The following is a 21,551-nucleotide window of genomic DNA, read 5'->3' on the forward strand; positions in this document are numbered from 1 at the left end:
AACGGCCAGCGATGGTCAAAATGCTGACGTGGAGTCCACCTGGCGTGGATGCCATCGTGGAGTCCACCTGGCTACCACGGTGGAATCCACATCAGCATTTTGACCATCGCTGGCAAAAAAGAAGACGCCACTTGGCGTCTTCTTGTTGGCGCGTGCTATATTTTGAACAAAACAGAAAGTTGGTGCTATTTTTTGAACAAAACATAGAGTTGGTGATGATACGTAGTATTTCCCCATCTAAAAAGGTATGTGATATTTAATACAGACAATGCCTTAGGCGCATATAAATACTTGCCGAATTCATTCATTTATTTTCCCCTTTCTCCTTCTTCTTCTTCAATCAGCACTCCAGAGAGTTCATCGAAGCTGCAGTTCTCGTCCAATTTCGGTACAATCTGCGAAGATTTCTCAATCGGAGAAGGAATTTGAGCTCAAATTGCCATGGGATCCGGCGGCCTACCCGCGATCCTATGTATTTTGGTAGCCGGAGCTTGCCTCCTCTTCTATCCCGTCGCCGCCGCTCCGCAACCCTTTCGGAGGGACCCGGGCCATCCACAATGGCACCATGGCGCTTTCCACGACGTGCAGGACACAATTCGCGCCGACGTCCGCCGCATGCTCCACTCTCGCGCCGAGGTATGAATTCCTGTCCCCATTTCTGATCTAATTGCGCTGGGTTAGGCTAATTTTCTTGTCGAGGGTTTACTCCTGCAAGATATGTCACTGTCAATATAGTTCGTTTGAGGAGTTTATAGAGTATTTAATGTGAGATGAAACAGTTAGATGTATATTTCGATAAACCAATTTTGAGGTAAAATAAAGAAGGGGATAAGCTACGGATTTTTTGGGCTTTTCCGCGAATTTTCTCGTATTGAGACGAGGCATTTAGATAACGATTATGACTATACCTTCTTGATGGATGAGTTGAACTAATTTTTTCGTTTGGGGTTTATTAATTTTTCACAAGAGATATTACTGTCAAGATAGATTTTTTTGAGGAGTTTAGAGAGAATTCAATGTTGAGATGAGACGATTAGATGAATATTTCGATAAACCAATTTCGAGATAAAATAAAGAAGGGGATAAGCTACGAACTTGTGAAAGATTTTATTTTATTTTCCGATGTTTTAGTCTCCACCAATCCATGTCGAGTAGATGTGTTCGTTGTGAGAATTCTCAATTCATGAGTATAATGAAGGGATTTATGCCATACAAATAGAGACTAAAGCAAGTTCTGGATTGTAGGGAATTCTAAGTTGACATTTGCATTTATGGACTTCATTGGTGACAGAATACCACGTTTTGTGTGGAATATTTGTGTGTAGGTGCCGTTTGAGGTGCCTCTTGAGGTCAACGTTGTCCTTGTCGGATTCGACGGAGATGCCGGCTATAGATACTCGTTGAACGCCCAGAAACTGGAGGAGTTCCTCAAGACCAGTTTCCCCACACACCGCCCATCGTGCCTTGAGACTGGCGAACCAATCGATATTGAACATCACATTGTCTATAACGTGATTTCTGTAAGTCTTCGTTTCTAAAAGATTATGAATTATGCCTCATTTACCTTGATTTTCAATTCTAATGTTTTTCTCTAATTGATGTTAAATGCCTGAATTATTAAGTTATTTTAGAGGTGTTCCTGAAGAATCTTTGGTGGAAGATTCTTTAATTGTATTGAGTCTCAAACAAGTAAGCCATGAAGGAAAGTTTTTTGAATTTGACTCTTTTAACCGTGATGATCTGACATCAATTATTATAGAACGCCCGATTAGTACTCTTTTTTTTAATTAAAGAGGGAAGATCACCCGAAATCGGCGATCAACCCACAGATTAGTAAGTTATTATAGAGGTGCTCTGGTCGAACTTATGGTGGAAGATGTTTTAATTATGTTGAATCTTGAACCAGAAGGTCATGAACTAGAATTTTGCTATTGACAATGTAATGATCTGTCTTCAGCGATTATAAACTGCCCGATTCAGTTGGTTGTGCTCGAGGTGTTCTGGTGGAACTTATGGTGGTAGATGATTTAATCATATTGAATCTCTAATTTGGAAATGGTTCTCAAGTTGACTCTTGTTGTCATCTTGAGCTGTCATCTGTAATTATATTCTTCTCACTGGAACTCCCGGTTACTATTTTTTTGTGAAGAATCTTCTGCTGTGACCGGTTTTTATTATCTTTAATGAAAAAAAGGGTGGTAAAGGTAAACAAGGAAGTCATGCAAACGAAATCACCATCATACTTGCGACAGACAAATGAGCAGGACAAAGACGATTTGCCGTTGCCTCTCCTCTTCTGAAAGAGTAAAAATAAAGAATGACGAGGCAACGACAATTGTCATTGTACGCTTAACGTCGGACTTATGTTATGTGACAAGTATGATGAGTAATTGTCATTGTACTCTTAACCTCGTCTTTGGTGACGGCTCACCCCAGTCCCAACTTTTTTCTTTTGACCCTTAACTTTTCTCATCGGCTCTTTTTTCTTTCACAGGTTGGTCAGCCAGAATTAATTGCCACGGAGAAAGCAGTAAAGGAAGCAATGAAGCCAGCTGGCACCACGAGAGAGGTGACCATCTTCCGCTTATATCAATTACCTTGTTCTTTAATGGACATTATTGAAGATCTTCATGACGAATTATCTTTTATCTTAGAGTGAATATGGGAGAGAGCTTCCTCTTTTTGAAGTGGAGGCTGTCAGTGTGGAACCTGCATTCCAGAGACTGTACTCCTATTTATTTGATATGGAACCTCCCGGAAAACTTGCACAAAAGAAGGACAGGCCTGAGCCTACTGCCATTTTCGTCATAAATTTTGATAAGGTATATTAGATTCAAAAACATATCATTTTTTTGAGTTTTAATAATTCTCGCGTCATTTATTGTCTGTCTTAATTCACATAGGTCAGGATGGACCCTAGGGACAAGGAAATTGATCATGATGCTCTTCTGTACGCTGAAGTCAAAAGTCTTTCCGAAAAGGAATTGAAGCAGCAGGATGGGGGGTACATTTATCAGTACCGGTACAATGGGGGAGGTGCCTCTCAAGTTTGGCTAAGTTCGGGGAGGTAATTTAAGTCACTTCCCAGGAGAAAAAAAAGTTATGATTATCCGAAAAAGAGATAGGAGAACAGAGTTTATGGGGAAATTAAGTTCATTTATAGTTTCCTTTGATTTTTTGGGACGCATTTTTTATGAGCGTTCGATTTTAGAAACGCTTATGTTCTTTCCATGGAATTCTGGTACAACGATAAATTATGTTTGTGGCATTTTTATGGTCATTTTCCATTGACTCGCTGGAACTTTCCTTTAAAAAAGGCAACCAAAATGAAAAACTTTTCTTTGATTTTCCTGAAATCTTTCAGAAGGGAACTTGCTATTTGGAGAGGTATGTTTAATAATGTTAGCTGAAGCGGGTTATAATGTTTTGCGTTTCTTTTTGTATAACCTATAACGGGCTTGTATATTACTGTCCTTGTTTATGGCCCGTTATGAGACGTGTAAAGCTCAGCCTGTTCCTGTATCTCTTTACACAAGGGATATGCGTGAGCAGAATAATCGATGCGAAAACATACACTCTTTTTTTGTCTCTCTGCATCTCCACCTGTTGATAGGATTTGGGTACTGATGAATGTGTCTTCACCAGCAACAAATTCTTTGCGTGGTGACTCTTGGGCAGACAATCATCTCGTTGGGACGTCATATGGTGTGATCTGTTGGATTCTTGACGTGGTGATGTTGTTTTGTGGATTGAGTTATGGAAAAATTCTTTTAAATATGCTACTGTATGCGAATTTTCTTTCTGCCAAGTTGTTATTGTCCCAGACCACTATTTTTCCTTTTATTCTTGTGATCAGTGACCCTAACTTGATGCTTTCAGAATAAGATAGAGGTGTGCTGCTACTATTTAGCTTCTGATGAATGTTTAAGGTTAAATTTAAGTGCCAAAGTCCTAGAGGGTTAGGTGAAACCTTTGACGATGCAGTCTCATCTAGGTCAGCTCTGAGTCAGCCATGATTATATGTCCACAATATCCCAGGATATCTTCAATTGTTGAGAGAAATCATTTTATAGTTGAGTGGATTGAGTCAGTACCTAGTAGCTTCGTGCATATGAAGACACTGGCTTTTGCTAATAAGGTCAATGGGTCAAACTTAGATTTTTTTTTTGCATGAATCTCTTTAAATATGCAGCTTGCGAGCCATGGATCAGTTATTAAATTTTAAGATAAATATGATTTTATTTAGTCATTGAAAAGGCATGATCAACGCGCAAATATATGAGGTGATTCATTTTGAGCCAAATGGAATCTAAACTAATACAAAGTGATTCGTGCTGTTTTTCTTATCAGAGAACCCTATTACGTGGCCTTTAATTTTTCGTTTACTTACAATGGATTAATTTGTATTTTGGTTCTTAATTAAAGTACATCAATAAGTTCATTTGTTTTCCCTTGCAGATTTGTGGTAATTGATGTTTCCTCAGGCCCATGTATATACGGTAAAATAGAATCTGAAGAAGGAAGCGTTGGTTACAGAACACTCCCACGGTTGGGAAACCTGATATTACCGAGAGGCTCACTTATTTCTAAAATTAGTTCGACGCATGATACGTTAATGGGCCAACTTGCAGCTTTGGTTTCCACCACGATAGAGTATGTTATAGCGCCGGATGTTAGGTAACAATTGGAATTGTATCCTCCCTTTAAATTTTGAATTCATTTTTGTTGAACAATGTACTTTAATTCCTCTTCTCTGTTCTCCACAATTTCTCTGTGACACTGTATGGAAGGAAAGAGAGAAGAGAAGAAACGAGATTCAAGAAATGAACACCTAACTTGCATAGTATTCTCTATGGAGTTCCTTGGCTTATATAGATGCCAGGTTGTACATCCACATGGGCTAATAGTAGAAGGCCCAGTACAAGAAAGTACCAAAAATAGAAATGAATAAAAGAAAGAAAATGAATAAATGAGAGAATGTTCCGGCTGACACTCTCCCTCAAGCTGGTAGGTGGATATTCTTCATTCCCAGCTTGGAACAAAGCCGATGAAATAAACCACCTGGAATGCCCTTGGTGAGTATATCTGCAATTTGTTGGTCTGAGGGAATGTACTTCATAGCAATCACTTTAGCATCAATCTTCTCTTGGATGACGTGTCTATCAATTTCAACATGTTTTGTTCTATCATGTTGAACTGGGTTATGGGCTATATCAATAGCTGATTTGCTGTCACAATAAAGTACTGTAGAACAATCCTGAGTTATATTGAGATCGAGGAGAATATTTCGGATCCAAAGAATTTCACAAATTCCTTTTGCTACTGCTCTGAATTCTGCTTCTGCACTCGACCTTGACACCACCTTTTGCTTCTTGCCGCGCCAAGTAATCAGACTACCACCAAGGAACATACAGTATCCAGTTGTTGATCTACGATCCAACACAGAATCACCATAGTCTGCATCCGTGTATGCTTCCAATGCTAATTTTCGTCCTTTCTGAAACACCAGCCCATGTCCAGGTGTTCCCTTGAGGTAAGCAAGTACTTTAAATGCTGCCTGCATATGTGGTTCTCGCGGACTGTGCATGAACTGACTGAGAAGCCCAACTGCAAATGCAATATCAGGTCGTGAATGATTAAGATATATAAGCTTCCCAACCAACCTCTGATACTGTTCCCGGTCAACAGGCATTGCTTCTTCACATGGTCCCAGTTTTAAATTTGTCTCCATAGGTACTGTTGACGGTTTACAATTGCTCATACCCATCTCTTTCAAAATGTCCAAGATGTATTTCCTCTGAGAAATAAAAATGCCATCAGAGGAATAAGCAATCTCTATTCCCAGAAAATATCTTAGTAATCCAAGAGATTTGATATAAAAAATCTGAGCAAGTTTCTGACTTAAGATAGAAATCTCTTCATCATCACCACCAGTAACAATAATATCATCCACATAAACAAGTAATACAGCCACCTTCCCGTTTAATCCTGTCTTGATAAAAAGGGTGTGATCTCCATTACTTGGGCGATAGCCCATGTCTTTCATTGCCTGAGAGAACTTACCAAACCATGCTCTTGGAGATTGCTTCAATCCATATAGTGCCTTTTTCAATTTGCAAACTTGATTCTTGTGTACATGTGGATAATATCCAGGAGAGATCTCCATGTAAACTTCCTCATCTAGATCTCCATGTAAGAATGCATTTTTTCACATCGTACTGAAATAATTTCCAATTCAGATTTGCTGCTATTGCGAGTAAAATACGAACCGTATTCAATTTTGCTACAGGAGCAAATGTTTCCCCATAATCAATTCCATACGACTGGGTATACCCCTTTGCAACCAGACGAGCTTTGTATCTTTCCAATGTGCCATCTGACTTATACTTTACAGTGTATACCCATCTACATCCCACTTTCTTCTTATCTGAGGGTAATGTAACAATCTCCCATGTGTCATTTTTTAGTAGTGCGTTCATTTCATCATCCATGGCTTGTTTCCAATTTTTATCTTCCATAGCTTCTTGCACCGTCTTGGGTGGTGATATTGCATCAATTCTGCTAATAAGTGCTTGATATTCAGTCGAGAGGTGTGAGTATCCTATGAAATGTGACATAGGATATCTTGGAAATTGAGTGCAACTCCTTTTTCCTTTTCTCAATGCAATAGGCCAGCCTGAGTCATCACCAGAAGATGCTTGCTGTGGTTGAGGTACAGTCATTTCTCTTGATTCCTGTTCTTCCTCTACATCCTCACCATTATCTTCAATTGCTTCATCATTTTCATTCTGCTGTATTGAATTTGGGCTCCCATTTTCAAAAACAGATGGTAAGTTTGTGGGCACCTCTGTATGAGTTTCACTTGTGTTTTCTGGTGGTAATAGCATCAGAGGCAATTCGACTTCTCTTTCAACTTGACCTGGTTGTTTGGCCGTACCACATGAAGATGAGAAATATCTTTTAGATTCATTGAAGGTTACGTCTACTGACACAAACATCTTCTTGGATGGAGGGTGATAACATTTATACCCTTTTTGAGTCGACGTATATCCAACAAATACACATTTCACAGCCTTTGGACTGAGTTTGTCAGTCGGATGATGTATATGGACAAAAACTGTGCAACCAAACAGTCTAGGTTTCAGTCCAGTTTTCAGTCTTACAAGAGGAAAAAATTCGATCATAAGATCGATAGGACTCTTGTAGCCCAGTACTTTGGATGGTAAGCGGTTGATCAAATGGACAGTTGTCAATAAGGCTTCTCCCCAGAGATATTTAGGTACCCCCTGATGAATAAGTAATACTCTGGTTGTCTCTACAACATGACCAATCTTCCTTTCAGCTATACCATTCTGTTGCGGCGTATACACACATGAGGACTCATGGACTATACCCTGCGTTTGAAAAAAAGATCTCAATGTTGCATTAAAGTAATCTCAAGCATTGTCTGATCTGATCCTCTTCACTTGCACACTGAACTGGGTCTGTACCATGGTAATAAAATGTTTGATAATATCTGTTATCTCTAGCTTATTCTTAAGGAGATATGTCCATGTCAATCGAGTACAGTCATCAACGATTATAATAAACCATCGAGCACCATTCAATGATGATATAGAACACGGTCCCCACACATCAGTATGTATAAGATCAAACGGCTTTACACTTCGCTCACCCTTTCCCTTAAAAGATGATCTCTTGTGTTTAGCACACTGGCATGCATCACATATAAGTTTGGAAAGATTCACATTACGAGTAAAAACAGGGAACATCCGTGCCAAGAGTTCGAATGATGGATGACCCAAACGAGAATGAAAGAGTTTAACTTGTTCGATTATTGGGAGATTATCTTCCTCGGACAGACTTCTGCCATATGCCATCAGCACCTCAGCTGCTCCATCATGTACTGTCAGCAAGCCATGTCTCTCCTCAATTGGTCCAATCGTTCGGCTCAGCTTCTTATCATATAAAAAACAACCAGAAGAATCCAGAGTTAGAGTAAGCAACGTATCGTTAACCAATTTCTGAGGAGAAATTAATTGTACTTTAAGCTTAGGAACGTGCAGAACATTTTTTAACAATCCCAGTTCCTTTATTCTAACGCTTCCAAAACCAGAGACTGGAAGCATTTCTCCCCCTGCAGTCAGTACTCGTCGACTGTTGGAACATACAGAATATTCAATAAAATTAGAGCGATATGATGTCATGTGATCTGTTGCTCCAGAATCGATAATCCAGTTGGAAGAACTATATGCATTATGAATGCCAGAAAAATTAAGATATTTACCATTTTTATCCTCGCCCTTGCAGACCATAGATGTATTTACTGGATGAATCATATTCTTCAGTTTTTCTAACTCCTCCTTGATGGAGTGGAAATCACTGAGTGTAGGATGGACTGTATCATCTCCACTTGTAGAATCTTGGATACCAACAGTATTAGCATGGGCTTGTCTAGGTGGTCGACCATGAAGATCCCAGCAACTTTCTTTCCTGTGTCCCTTTCGTTTGCAGTATGAGCAGACATTAGGCTCTCTGGTCTGCCATGTTGACTTACTCCTTTGGTTCTTGTGGTTGTCATTTGAATTATACTTTGTATGTTTTGTTGCTATAAAACCAGTACCTGTTTCACTGGCTGGTGCATTAGATGGGTGCTGTATATGACTTTATTCTTCAAGTACAAGTTGTATAGCTTGTTCTAGGTTTGGTGCTATCTCCCTGTTGAGAATTTGTCGTCTCAATGAGTCATACTCAGGATTAAGACCCATAAGAAACTTATAAATCCGGTCCTTCATAGTATAATGTCGACATAGACAATCTGTCTCAGCAGTCGGCCTGTAATGATCTATCTCATCCCACAGACCCTGAAGCTCACATATATAAACTTGAACTGTTTTGTCACCTTGCCGAAGAAGTGTTGCCTTGGTAACTAACTCATAAATTCGCCAATCATTGTTTGTCTTCAAGCAGCTCTTATGAATTTTATCCCAGATCTGTTTTGCAGTATCAATCAGAAGATATTTTGGGATTAAATCTCCACGCAGACTGCTGAGTAACCAGGTCTTGACTGTAGCATCTTCAGCTTTCCACATTGTATAGCGTGGATTGGATGGCTTCACTTCTTCAGTTAAGTGATGACCCAATCTTCTTCCTTCAAGAATCATCTCAGCAAACTTACTCCAATGTAATAAGTTTAGCCCAGTGTATTTCATGGATTCCGGAATTCCATGATGTAACATAGAAGACAGTCCTTGTTCTTGTTGAGTAATCTGAAGATCATTGATCTCCATTTTCAAGCCAAGTCAGCAACTACTATAACTCTTGCAGTTTCTTAAATCCAGCACCACTCAATCTTTCGATCTAATGACTTCACGGATGTGCTGGTAAGGGACGACAATTCTTGAAAAAATACCAGACAGTTAAGAAATATTCTGACCTGGTTTGATGCTAGACAGTTGAGAATACCAGACACGGTCAAAGGAGGAATTTGTGAAAGCCCCCTGAGACCAGATCTTGCGGCGAGAAGGCCTTCGAGCGTTCTCGAATCGTCGGACAATGAGCTTGGTCTCCCGCCGACCTAGACCTCCGATTTGAGTCCGCCGGAGGAGATATTTCAAACTCGTACGACGATCTCGACTACGACGAGTACGAGAACAGATTTTTGGCAAACGGAGGCCGACGAGACGATTATCTACGATGGAATCCTCTTTGACAGTCCGTTGGAATTCATCTGGCTCTCCGAGACAACGCCAGCAATGTAACTAGCCAACTCCGCCTCCACCCCGTGCCGATTTTTTTCTCGCCGATCTCGATCCGACGAACGAGGGCCGGCGATTCGCGATTCCACCAATCTCTGTACTGCAGACGATCACTTCAAAAACGAAGAGCGGCGAGTCGCAATTCCACCGATCTCTGCACTGCAGATGATCGCTTCAAGAATTTCAAGAACAGGTTCTTGATTCTTGATTCTTCGACGACAATGACGACACTACTCTGTAATTCCACGAACATCTGCACCGCAGACAGCCGCCTCACGATCGCTCTGATACCATGTTGAACAATGTACTTTAATTCCTCTTCTCTGTTCTCCACAATTTCTCTGTGACACTGTATGGAAGGAAAGAGAGAAGAGAAGAAACGAGATTCAAGAAATGAACACCTAACTTGCATAGTATTCTCTATGGAGTTCCTTGGCTTATATAGATGCCAGGTTGTACATCCACATGGGCTAATAGTAGAAGGCCCAGTACAAGAAAGTACCAAAAATAGAAATGAATAAAAGAAAGAAAATGAATAAATGAGAGAATGTTCCGGCTGACAATTTTTTTGGTGTTTAAGCCATTAAGGGACATGAGGATGTATTCCTGGTGTTTTCTTCTGTTAAAGAATTAATGTGTATGGGGACAAGGGGACTGATACACCCTTCGTATCCAAACAATTCACAATCCAAGGATTTTCAATATCCGAATATGAAATGTAGTTTGAACAAACAGGAAATGGGAAGATAGCTTGACAGGAGATGATCACGACGGCTCCTCCCTTGGATGGAGCTCCTTCTTGATCGTGGCGGTCCTCCTCTGCGGCTGGACTCCTCCCTCCAGGTCGTCCGGTGGGCCGGCGCACTCGCGACTCCTCCCCTGGGAAGTGTAACGACTTCTTGCACAAGAAAAAGATGCCCCTCCCAGCTGGTGCCCCCTTTATTTATATACCTCGCTGGAGTCAGTTACGCTGGTCAACTGTCTGTTGACCAGATCTGAGCTTCCTCCTTCTGTATGTCTTCGAATAGCGTCTATCAGGGACACTCCATTAGATGATTAGTGAAGTGTAGTTTATACACTAATTTTGACATTTTTTAATTGCAATTAGGTAAAGTGAGACTTGTTTCTCCCGTTTATGATTACGACAATGGAGAAAATTATCTTTTATTCTGTATGAATTGATGGTTTACATTCCAAATCTTTCTTGATGCCTTCCGAGGAAAATCCTAACTTGGATCATATGGCAAAATATGAATCCAAGGTTTCAAATGTGGAACTCATGTTTTTTTTTTGGAAAAACAATAAGGAAGACCACACAAAACAGGTGGCCTATCCGCCATCATTAACGGTAAAGATTTCGTACAAACAATATACAATCAGGCCCAAAATAGACTATCCTCTCCCTCCACCCCAAAAAAACTTCAGCGCCTCCACATCATGTGCGGCGTTCTCCACTGAAGCCGCCCTCCCTTTAAACTACCTCATTTCGATTCAGCCATATCATCCAGAGCACCGTGAGCAAGCGCCCCCATTCCAGTCAGCTTCTATATCTCCCGTCTAAAACTGAAGCCCAAAAGGCCTCGTCCGAGGAGATATCCACCCCCGGTAAGTGCTGCGATGCCCAGACACCCTGCACGAAGTGACACCTGAAGAATAGATGGGAGCAATTTTCCTCCCCCCCTGTCACACATTGGACAGTCAATGGGAGCCGCAGGGGCCCATCTCCGCTGATAGACCCATGTGACCAGCCTTCGTCGCCTCAACAACCAGCTGAATAGTCGCACTTTAAGGGGGACTTAGCGTGTCATCAACGTGTGGCAGGCCTTACAGATTATCTCGTCGGATTTTCAGATATGCATCTTTTACCGAGAAAGACGGCCCCCGCCACATCCAACCATCGCGAGAATCAACTAATGGTTTGAATGATAGAAGTGCTTCTTGCAGCCCCAACAGCTCCTCAAACCGTGGCTCTGATAAAGCTTCTGTCAGCATAGGGACCCAAGCCTCATCCCAACATTCCCTGCCCGTGGCCTCTGGGTTCCGCGCTAGAGTAAATAGCTTGGGAACCTCAAATTCATGGAGCCATGATTGGACCAGTTGTCAGTCCAAAAACGAAATGTTTCCCCGTCTCCCAATCTGGGCTCAAAGAACTCACGAATGCGAGGTATGGCTTGATGCATACTGCTTCAGAAGGGGGACCCTCCTCTGACTCTAGCCCTGCGTCTCTCCCGGTCTATCTCGGAGCCATACCTGTCTCTCAAGACATTGAAAACCAGCCCCTCCATTGAAGTCGCAATCCTTTCCACCCACTTGGTCAACAGTGCCAAATTCATTAAGTCCGGATGAAGAATCCCCAACCCTCCCAGCTTTACTGGTCTGCATAGAATCTCCCATGCTACTAGCAGCACCCCCTTTCGTTCTTCCTCTCCATTGCCTCTCCAGAAGAACCGTCTCATCGCCCCCTCTAGTCGATTTACCACTCGTGCTGGTATTTTAAATACCGATAGGTAGAATATCGGCGGACAGCATCAACCTTAGATGCACCAACCTTCCCCCTTTCGAAAGTACTTTGTTCTGCCATCCTTCTAGCGGCCTTTCTACTTTTTCAACCACCGGTTGTCATTCAGTGGCTAGAATACGCCGCCTTGTCAGCGGAAGACCCAGGTAACACATCAGGAGCGAGCCTCGAGGTGTGCCTAAAGCTTTAGCATTTTGTGTCTCTTCCTCTGAAGAAAGTTCAAAGCCCACCAAAGCAGACTTAGCTCGATTGAGTGGCAGCCTTGAGAAATCCGCAAATAGATCAAGTAATGTTGATAGAATACGAGATTCTGTGATCGAGCCTTCAATGAAAAACGTGGTGTCATCGGCATACTGCAGAAGCGGGATGCCCTCAGGGTAGCTTGCCGTCTGAAAGCCCTTGAATAGGCCTTGTTCATAGGCTTTGATTGTGCATGTGTCCAGGGTGTCCACCGTGAGTAGAAACAGTAGCAGTGCTAACGGGCAGCCTTGTCGGACTCCCCTTTATGGGTGGATCCATCCCCCCTCAGTTCGACCATTGACCAGTATCGAAAATGAGTGAGACGTAACACACCGTCTCACCCAGGTCACCCACTCATCGGGGAACCCGCGTTTGCGCATAACAGACCATAGGAATCTCCAGTCGAGCGAGTCATATGCTTACGCAAAGTCGACCTTCCATATGAAACCCTTACTCTTGTTCGCCTTCCATGCGGATATGATCTCCCTCGGCAACAGTTGCATACCTGGAATGGAAGCTGATTGAAATGGTCCAATTAGGTCCCCAATTACCACCTTTAGCCGATTCGCCAGCACCTTGGCGATGATAAGATATATAGAATTGGAAAGTGCAATGGGCATTAAGTCCCCCACGTTGATGGCACCAGAGCGCTTGGGCAGCAGAAATAAGTATGGTCGGTTTAGTCGCTCCAGGCCATAGCTACCACACCGGAACTCTTCCAGTGTACTCATCACCTCTGATCCGACCGCCTCCCGGAATTCGCTGAAGAAGAATATTGGGAATCCATCGGGGGCCGGTGCACCCTCTTCATTCAAGCCTTTGATTGCATTCTGCAGTTCTTCCACAAGGGATGGCTTCACCAGCTCATCTTGCTGGACTTGCGTCACCTTAGATGCACTCTTGCCGCTCCGTCTCCACTGGTTCCGAGCCCCTCTTTTAGTCACTGCTCTGAAATGGTTTGCCAGAGCTTCTCCAATCACCTGTGTCCCGAAAAGATCGAGTATTGGCATCCCCATCCTTAAGCCATAACTGACGAGATCGCTGTCTCCAATCAAGCTCTAGCTTCTTGTCTTCTTCTTCCACTATCCGTCTGCAGTTTTTCTCTCCATGCGCTCAATATCAGTTAGGCCCCACATATCTTCTAGGGCATCCATCTGCTGAACTATATCAGGGCCTCATTTCTACAGCGGTGTCGTTCTTCTCGGATCTTTTTCTTGAATTTTATAAGATGAAGGCGCAAGCCTGCCAGTTTGATGGTCGATTGCGCCGTGGCTGTGCCCTGGCTGGGTTGAGATGATCACCATGACATCACTTCTTCTCTGAACCCTTTCTCCAGCAACCACGATCTATCCATCTTGAAGTATGTGGGTCTGTTCTGGCCGACATTATTCTGCCATATAATTGGGGCGTGATCCGACAGCAGTCTAGGGATTGCATGCACATCGGCCAACGGGTATTCCTCTAGTAACTCTACCAAATATAGAAACCTGTCCAGAAGGGAGAGAGTATTAGGTCCTCTCGAACTTCTCTTTGTGTAGATACAATTCATCGGCCCCATTTCTTGCATGCCTGCTCCCGATATAAAGGACCAAAACTCCTCTGAACCCGGACCTTGCCCTCCCGTCCCGTCTGGCCTTTCACCAGACTCCAATGTCACGTTGAAATCCCCTCCAATAAGCATGGGGGTCCCTTGGAAGAGAGAGACCACGCTCTCCAGCTCCTCCCATAGCATGTGACGGTGTGCCGCGATAACTGAGCCATAGACCGATCCCACCACATAATGACAATTGTCGCTCCTCTTGATTTTAACTGCAGCCAAATACTGCCCTGTCCAAGACCAATCCTTAGCATAGGTTGCTGTGTTCCATGCCACCAATAAGCCCCCCGATCTGCCGACTGCATTGACTGCCACGTAATCCTCTAGGAACTCTTGCCCACCAAGTTCCACTCTCTGGCATCACACCTCTCCAGCATTGTCTCCTGTCAGCATACCACATCAGCCCCCCGTTGTTGCAAATACCCTCCCACCGCACCACGTCTCCCCTCATCATAGAGAACGTGTACATTCCAGGAGATGCACCTCATAATTGGGTTGATGATTGCCCCCCCAATAGCTGTTCCGGTAGGAGCTCCGCTCTCTCAGCCAGATCACGTACTGTCAACTGCATGTCTGAGTTCCACTCTATCACAGCTTCCGCTCCTTGGCTCGGGAGAGCTGCAATCTTCGTCCCATCACCCACCAGCGGATGCGGAACTGTCTTTCTTGATGGTCCTTCCATTCTCAGCCGCATTTGACCAGTTTTCCCTGACTCTAGTCATGTCGTCTTGCCCTGCTCATCCATCAAAGCGAATTTCCCCCGACGATATACAATGCCTTCAAATGTGGAACTCTAGGGCATATATCTCTACAGACCCAGGAATACTATCATAATAATTCTCGAATACTAAGCACTGACTGATTGAAAGACGTGAATAGCTTCTGGTTATGCTCTCATCAGATATGAATCTTACCAGTCACATCGAAACTAATAGTCTTTTTTAATTATGACATGTTGAAAGCAAGTTTTGGTTTCAAACATGCCAATTGAGCATCTTAGAGTTGGATACTGGTACGATGGGACTTATATATGTTGGAGATCGGTTTTAGATGTAATATGTGAATGGGTTCACCTTATTAAGGATGGGGAACCCCCACTATGTAATTATTTAGGTTTTACATTGTCCAACTTTGCCTGGACTCGCAGGTTGGCAAGGATCCTCCCTTCTCTCTCTCTTCCGTTTCTTCCATGAGTGGACTTCTACGATATCTGCCCCGTTTAGTTCTCTTCCATTTCTGAAACCGTGCTGCTTTCAAATTTTAACTGTCATTTTCGAAGCTATGTAGGTAGAATGAGATTTGTTTCCTCTCTATTTAGTTATGACATTTTATTAAAGCTATCTTGGGTTTTAAACTTGACATCTCCCTTCTTTTTCAGTTACGCATCTATATAACCTTTGTGTTTTTTAAGATATAGCTTTTTGCGTGCAAGATATGTTTCCTCCCTCTCGGACTATGAGATGTATAAAGTTATTATTCTTATTTCATTTTGTACTGATAGTTAATGCCGCCATTTGTTAAGTAGGACTTTTATTGTGATAGTTGACGTGCCTGAAAGCCAGATATTTGGTATGCTTTGACCTTTTTTTGCGAAAAAGGCACTCGCTGACTTAACTCCCGCTCATTAACTTATGTCATAGCTGAAGCCGTTTCTGGTTTCCTAGAGCCATTAAGATACAACGAGACTTGTCCCTGTTGAAATTATAAAGTTTTAAAGTTTTTTTATTTATTTCTGTGACAGATTTCAGACCGTTGACCTCACAACGAGGTTGCTTATTCCTATCATTGTGCTGCAAAATCATAACCGGTACAATATTCTTCACTCTGGTCATAACACCAGCATAGACGTTAAAGAAATCGAGAGAGAGGTGTGGGCCATTCATCCTTGGACTTATTTACATTTTTTTTGAAGAAATGGACTTATTTAAATTACTTCATTATTCTTGCAATTAAGACGATCTTTCTATTCAATTTTCTGAAATAGGTGCGGAAAATGGTTCATGGCACGCAAGAAATAGTATTTACTGGCGGTTCATATTCATTGCACCGCCATGAGAAGTTGGCAATTGCAGTGTGGAGGGCGATGCGGGCTTATTCTCAGCATGAAACCAAGGAGGACGGCCGGTTCAATGTCCGTGCGAAGACTTACTTAGACGGAGCTATCCTGAAGGAAGTAAGTACATGTGCTTGTGGTGATGTTGTTTTTGTTATCGTCTTGGGCATTGCAGGTGCTCTTTTATATTTAAACTACCAAAGGTTAAGGGCTGAGTCTTTTTGAAATAAGTTAGCAGGGATCTACTCTATAAATTTAAGATTTTGAAGACTATATAAGCTCTTTTATGGAGTTTAAGATCACTCACATGGAAATTTACTCCTGAGTTTCTCACTACTTCTTTCATGGTTGTTACAATCCTGCAGTTAGGTAGGGTTTGCCGTCCCCTTAGACAAGAATGAGAAAACGATGACGACTCACCATTTGTTTTCTTCAAGATGATGAGGATAACTAGTTTGTCATTGACGTTTAATTGACAAATTTTTTTATGGATGGTGATGATGACTTATCATTGGCCTCTCGCCACTTCCTCTTTTTTACACTTTATGATGATGAGGACGACGATAGCTTGGTATTGTCCTCCTCATTCCTCTGTGGCTAGGATGAAGATTACAATCTCGTCTTTATCAGTCCAGATGGAGATGAGGATGATGAGGATGACTCATCATCATCCCGTATCGATGATGAACTTGTCATCATCGGCAAACCTACACAGGGAGAGACATAGAATGGAGTAAAAGATGTACATGTACATATTAAGTTAGGTAATTCATCAACCATGCAACATCTGGAAGCGCCTGAAAGTCATGTGATGCTTTTGCGAATCGGAATCCCAGGAAATGGAAAGATCAACTGATGTACTTGCTCATGGCATGCTGGAGGCCGCCGATCCCGTGGCTTCAAGCAAGTACTTCCTCCGCCAGGTCTTCTCCCGGTCCCAAACTTCAGTTCTATCTCCCACCAACTGACCTTCTCCTAAATCTTACTTTCCCCTTGAAAATGTAGACATGGTTGGAAGAGTATGATAAATCTGAAGACTCTCCCATCAAACATCGCCCCCTTTGGGAGAGCTATTCCATGAGACACGGTTCAACACTGAAGAAAACTAAGAAGGAAGGCAATCTCTACCGCACTTATGGGACCAGAGTCGTGCCAGTGTGAGTACAAGTACATAATTTATATACGTGATTCGACCATGGCATTGACTTTATGTTGACTTTTTAGATTTGTGCTGTCTCTGGCGGAAGTGGATGCAGAGCTCTTGATGGAAGATGACGGGCTCGTCTGGGCCAGCAAGGATGTTGTCATAGTTCTCCAACACGGCAATGATGAGATTCCCCTGAGGCAAGCAGTCCCTGTCTAATTCTCTTTTTTTTGTTCTTTTGGGTATTGATTAATGTGGCTGAGGGGCTTGGCAGTTATGTGTCGGAAACCAAGCGACGGACAGTCAAGCCATGGCTGGCACAGAGGCACGTGCTGGCGGGGTTGGCCTCTGCTTTGGGTGGATTGACAGCGCCGTATGAGAAGGCTTCACGTGCCCATGGCCGTCCTATCATCAACTGGCTCTGGGCCTCTGGTTGCCACCCCTTCGGTCCCTTCTCCAATTCCTCCAGCATCAGCCTCCTTCTTCATGATGCTGCTCTCGTATGTTGTTACCACTAATAAGATCACCACCACCATCATCATCATCATCATTATTTCCACCTCCACCAGCATCTTTGTTATTATCATCATCACCGTCGTCATCTCATTGGCATCATCAATTTCATCATCCGTTACTAGCATCATTATCTCCACCTCCACCATCATAGTCGTTTTCATTATCATCTCCATCAGCAATGATCCCATAACCACTAGCACTACATCATCATCATTATTTCCACCTCCACCAGCATCTTGGTTATTATCATCATCATCGTCGTCATCTTATTGGCATCATCAATTTCATCATCCGTTACTAGCATCATTATCTCCACCTCCACCATCATAGTCGTTTTCATTATCATCTCCATCAACAATGATTCCATAAAAACCTTCATCATCATCACCTTTGTCATCGATATCATCAACATAATGACCACCACCTCCATCTTAAACATGATTGCAATCACTGTACATCCTATGACTGTAATCATCATAATATGCTTACAGAGAAATGCAATCTACGCACGAGTGGACTCAGCACTGCGCAAGATCCGAGAAACCTCAGAGGTAGGTGCTTCTTCAAGTATGGACCTACAACCAAGCAGAGCCAATTCCAGCAACTGACCAACTTGGAGATCTGGGCACTTGCAGATGGTGCAGTCTTTTGCATCTGAGCATCTGAGGACGCCACTCGGGGAACCCGTCAAGGGCGGGAAGAACAGAACCGTAGCCGGGCTTTGGCTTGACAAGTTCTACAAGAAAGTCACCACCTTGCCCATGCCTTTTCCCCACGAGCTTGTCGACCAACTCGAACAGTACCTCGATGTATCTCTCTCATCTTCTCCACCCTCTCTCCATCTTCTTCGTCATTCTCTTCGTCGCAATCTTATTCTTTTTCCTCTTCTTCTTCTTAGAAACTGGAGGAGCAGCTGGTTGATTTGTCGGCGATGCTGTATGACCACCAGCTGGAGGAGGCCAACAGTAACAGTTCAGAGATCCTCCAGAGCACCATCTTCACCAAGGAGTCAGCCTCTCTCTCTCTCACACAATATATACATCATCTTTTATGTAGTGTTCAGGGATTCGATCGGATTGATCAATTGGTCAATTAGATTGGTGATCTGATTTGGTCTTTGATCTGTCTGACTGGCTCTGGGTTCTGTCCACGATCAGGCCCATGCCATCAATCAATTATCTCAATCTAGCCAGGTAGATTGATCGAGATAGGTGATTGCTACTCGTTGCAATCCGCGATCAGATTGTCAGATCGGATCGCATGATAGATAGGGGCCACCAAGGCGTAATTTTTTTGCCAAATGGAGGAAAGTTTAGTACCGTTCTTTATTTCCACAGCCATATTTTCATCGTTTGACACTTGGCAGCTCGCCATTTGACCAACCCGGCCATGGCCTTAATCTGCCAACTGATTAATCCGATAAAAAAATGTTTGATGTGATTTAGGCTCCTTGATTCAATTACTGCAAGAATTGGATCAGTCCATGAGCATGATCAAGATCCAGTCAATCCAATGATCAGATCAACTTTTTCGATCGCCGCATCGTCGCATTGCGCCGAATATCAAAGATGATGTGATCCAATCATGATAGGATCATAGAACACTAACATTTTTGTCACAGGTACGTGGAGAGGGTTCTCGCAAGCGAGAGGGAGAAGATGAGGTGCTGTTCTATTGAGTACAGGATGCCTGTGAGGAGCTCACAGGGGCTGGTTTATGGGGGCATCCTCCTCTCTGGTTTTCTGGTCTACTTCCTCGTCATCTTCTTCTCGAAGCCTGTTCGCTGACCCTTCGTCTGCAACTTTATCCCTAGCAAGGTCAGTCTTCTCCAGATATAATTACTCGATTCTGCTCCAATCTCACTCTAGGAAATTGATTTTTGCCATCAATGGAAATCGAGATCAGGTCGCTAATTTGACTCCAAGAACTAAAACAGGTTACTAATCTCCCAGCTAGATTTAACCGTCTTCAGTCTTTGTCTGTGTCTAAATTGATATGATCCTCGACCCTCCTCGGGTTAGTGTCGTCTTTGACCACTAGACGTGGTCGTTTTGTTCTTTTTGTGCAAATTTGTGTGAATTGTTCGTTCTTTTCAGTTTTCCAAACAGAACAAAAATGAATTCGAACAGAACATAGTACAGACCCATGTGCGGTTCTTTTGTTCGCTCTGTGCGAATTTTGTACTAGTTTTGTGCGAATGTGCGAATTTTGTTCGTTTTTGAAAAAAAAAGAACAGAACTAAGAACAAGGCCCTGTGCGGTTCTTTTGTGCGAATTTTTTGTTTGTTTCAAACGAACTGAACAGAACAACCACGTCTATTGACCACTAGAGCATTCACGTACTTCTCTTTTCTGGTGTTTCCTTTAACAAGTGCAGTTCTCCCTTTAGGAGGGCTGGCAGAAAGTATTGTATTATTGGAAGTTCTGTCTCTTCCCCTCATGATCATCTCTACCTCTCGCATATTCTGGGCGACTCGTCGCTGGTCGATCCCTTCCTCCTTTCGCCTTCTCCCCCTTACTATTCCCATTCTTCTCTTCGTCTCTGGAACTCTTGCCTAACCTCTCGAGCCCATCCATCTCTATCCAATTAAGGTTTTCATTATCTAAATTACATCAAAGACTACACCACCAGCATGTTACGAATCTGAAATTCTCAAAGATATAACCTTATCACATAAGTTATGGAAAACATACATTTTATGTTGAATGTATTGGCCAAACCTAGGTGTGCCATGAAATATGCGTACTGGCAGGGGTGATCACGAACTACCAGTATCGTGTAAAACCCATCAGATTTAAGCAAATCCTCTATTAATTTCTAAGATGTATCTTGCCAGATTTAAGCAAATCTCCTAAAATATGTTCTTTTCTTAATTTTTATGATTTAGGTGAATGTGTAAAATTCTCTTCACTCGATTAGTTATTTTGACGCAAAGAATTTTTTTTGGAGAATCAGGTTTTCCGAGAACAAATAGTGGCAAATTAGGCGAACTAAAGGTCTGATATAAGTATTCTTACAAAGAATATTCCAACTTTTAGGCCAATGTTCATACTTATCTTCATTAGATAGGTAAGCTTGAGATAAGTCAGTTGGAATTGGGAGTCCCCAAAGTTAGTTGGAATTCAAAGTGATTATCTCTTTGCTTGAATACTTTCCCACATTCTATTCGATTTCTGTAAACCGATTTAATCTGATTTAGCATGTTGTCCACCACAAAATTTGTTGATCTTCTGTTCATGCAACGGTGCATGTGGTATATGAAATCTAATGCACATTTCATCTATTAGGTCTTCTGTGAAGTAATATGATGTATTTTTTAAATTGATATGTAATTTTCAGTTCTATTTATAATTCGTGTACTATTGATCATTATGGTCATGAGTAATCATCTAATTGTGATGATAAATAATGTCACAGAACATTGCTATAATGGGGTTAAAATTATACCGAGTGTAGGTGTTTTCAGTTCACTAATTAGTTTGCGAGACAGATCCTACAATTGAGCACAAAAATCAGTGTTTTTAAGCATCAGACAACAATATACATTAATCTTTTCGGAAGTATTTTCAATGTTATGCTCAATAAACTTCAATAATTTTTTGAAAGATAGTCATCCCCGAAGACGGAAAATATTAGGCAAAAAGACAGTGAAGAATCGGAGCATTGAGAAGGAATCTCCCAGAGAAGCTATTGAGAATTAAAATTATGCAGATTGAGGATAGTTC

The 21,551-nt window shown here is 42.3% G+C and overlaps 1 protein-coding gene across 1 annotated transcript; it reads left to right on the top strand.

Moving 5' to 3' along the window:
- The first annotated feature begins 310 nt into the window (after positions 1–310).
- On the top strand, positions 311–19,919 carry LOC144713534 (uncharacterized). Its single transcript, XM_078588130.1, has 16 exons — positions 311–636; positions 1,326–1,520; positions 2,495–2,569; positions 2,655–2,822; positions 2,904–3,067; positions 4,459–4,677; positions 15,855–15,981; positions 16,098–16,286; positions 17,003–17,089; positions 17,172–17,323; positions 17,391–17,510; positions 17,585–17,810; positions 18,318–18,377; positions 18,462–18,635; positions 18,725–18,834; positions 19,448–19,919. The coding sequence occupies exons 1-16, from the start codon at positions 442–444 to the stop codon at positions 19,611–19,613; spliced, it is 2,427 nt and encodes an 808-aa protein (XP_078444256.1). The 5' UTR covers positions 311–441; the 3' UTR covers positions 19,614–19,919.
- The last annotated feature ends 1,632 nt before the right edge of the window (positions 19,920–21,551 follow it).

Source organism: Wolffia australiana, chromosome 1 (assembly GCF_029677425.1).
Source record: "Wolffia australiana isolate 7733 chromosome 1, ASM2967742v1".
NCBI classification, from domain to species: Eukaryota; Viridiplantae; Streptophyta; class Magnoliopsida; order Alismatales; family Araceae; genus Wolffia; species Wolffia australiana.

Bases quoted from the DNA above. Each gene is read 5' to 3' on its own strand.
- LOC144713534 (XM_078588130.1), top strand. From the start codon at position 442: ATGGGATCCGGCGGCCTACCCGCGATCCTATGTATTTTGGTAGCCGGA. The intron at 4,678-15,854 runs GTAACAATTGGA...TTTCTGTGACAG, and splicing joins GTTATAGCGCCGGATGTTAG to ATTTCAGACCGTTGACCTCA. The intron at 17,324-17,390 runs GTGAGTACAAGT...TTGACTTTTTAG, and splicing joins GGGACCAGAGTCGTGCCAGT to ATTTGTGCTGTCTCTGGCGG.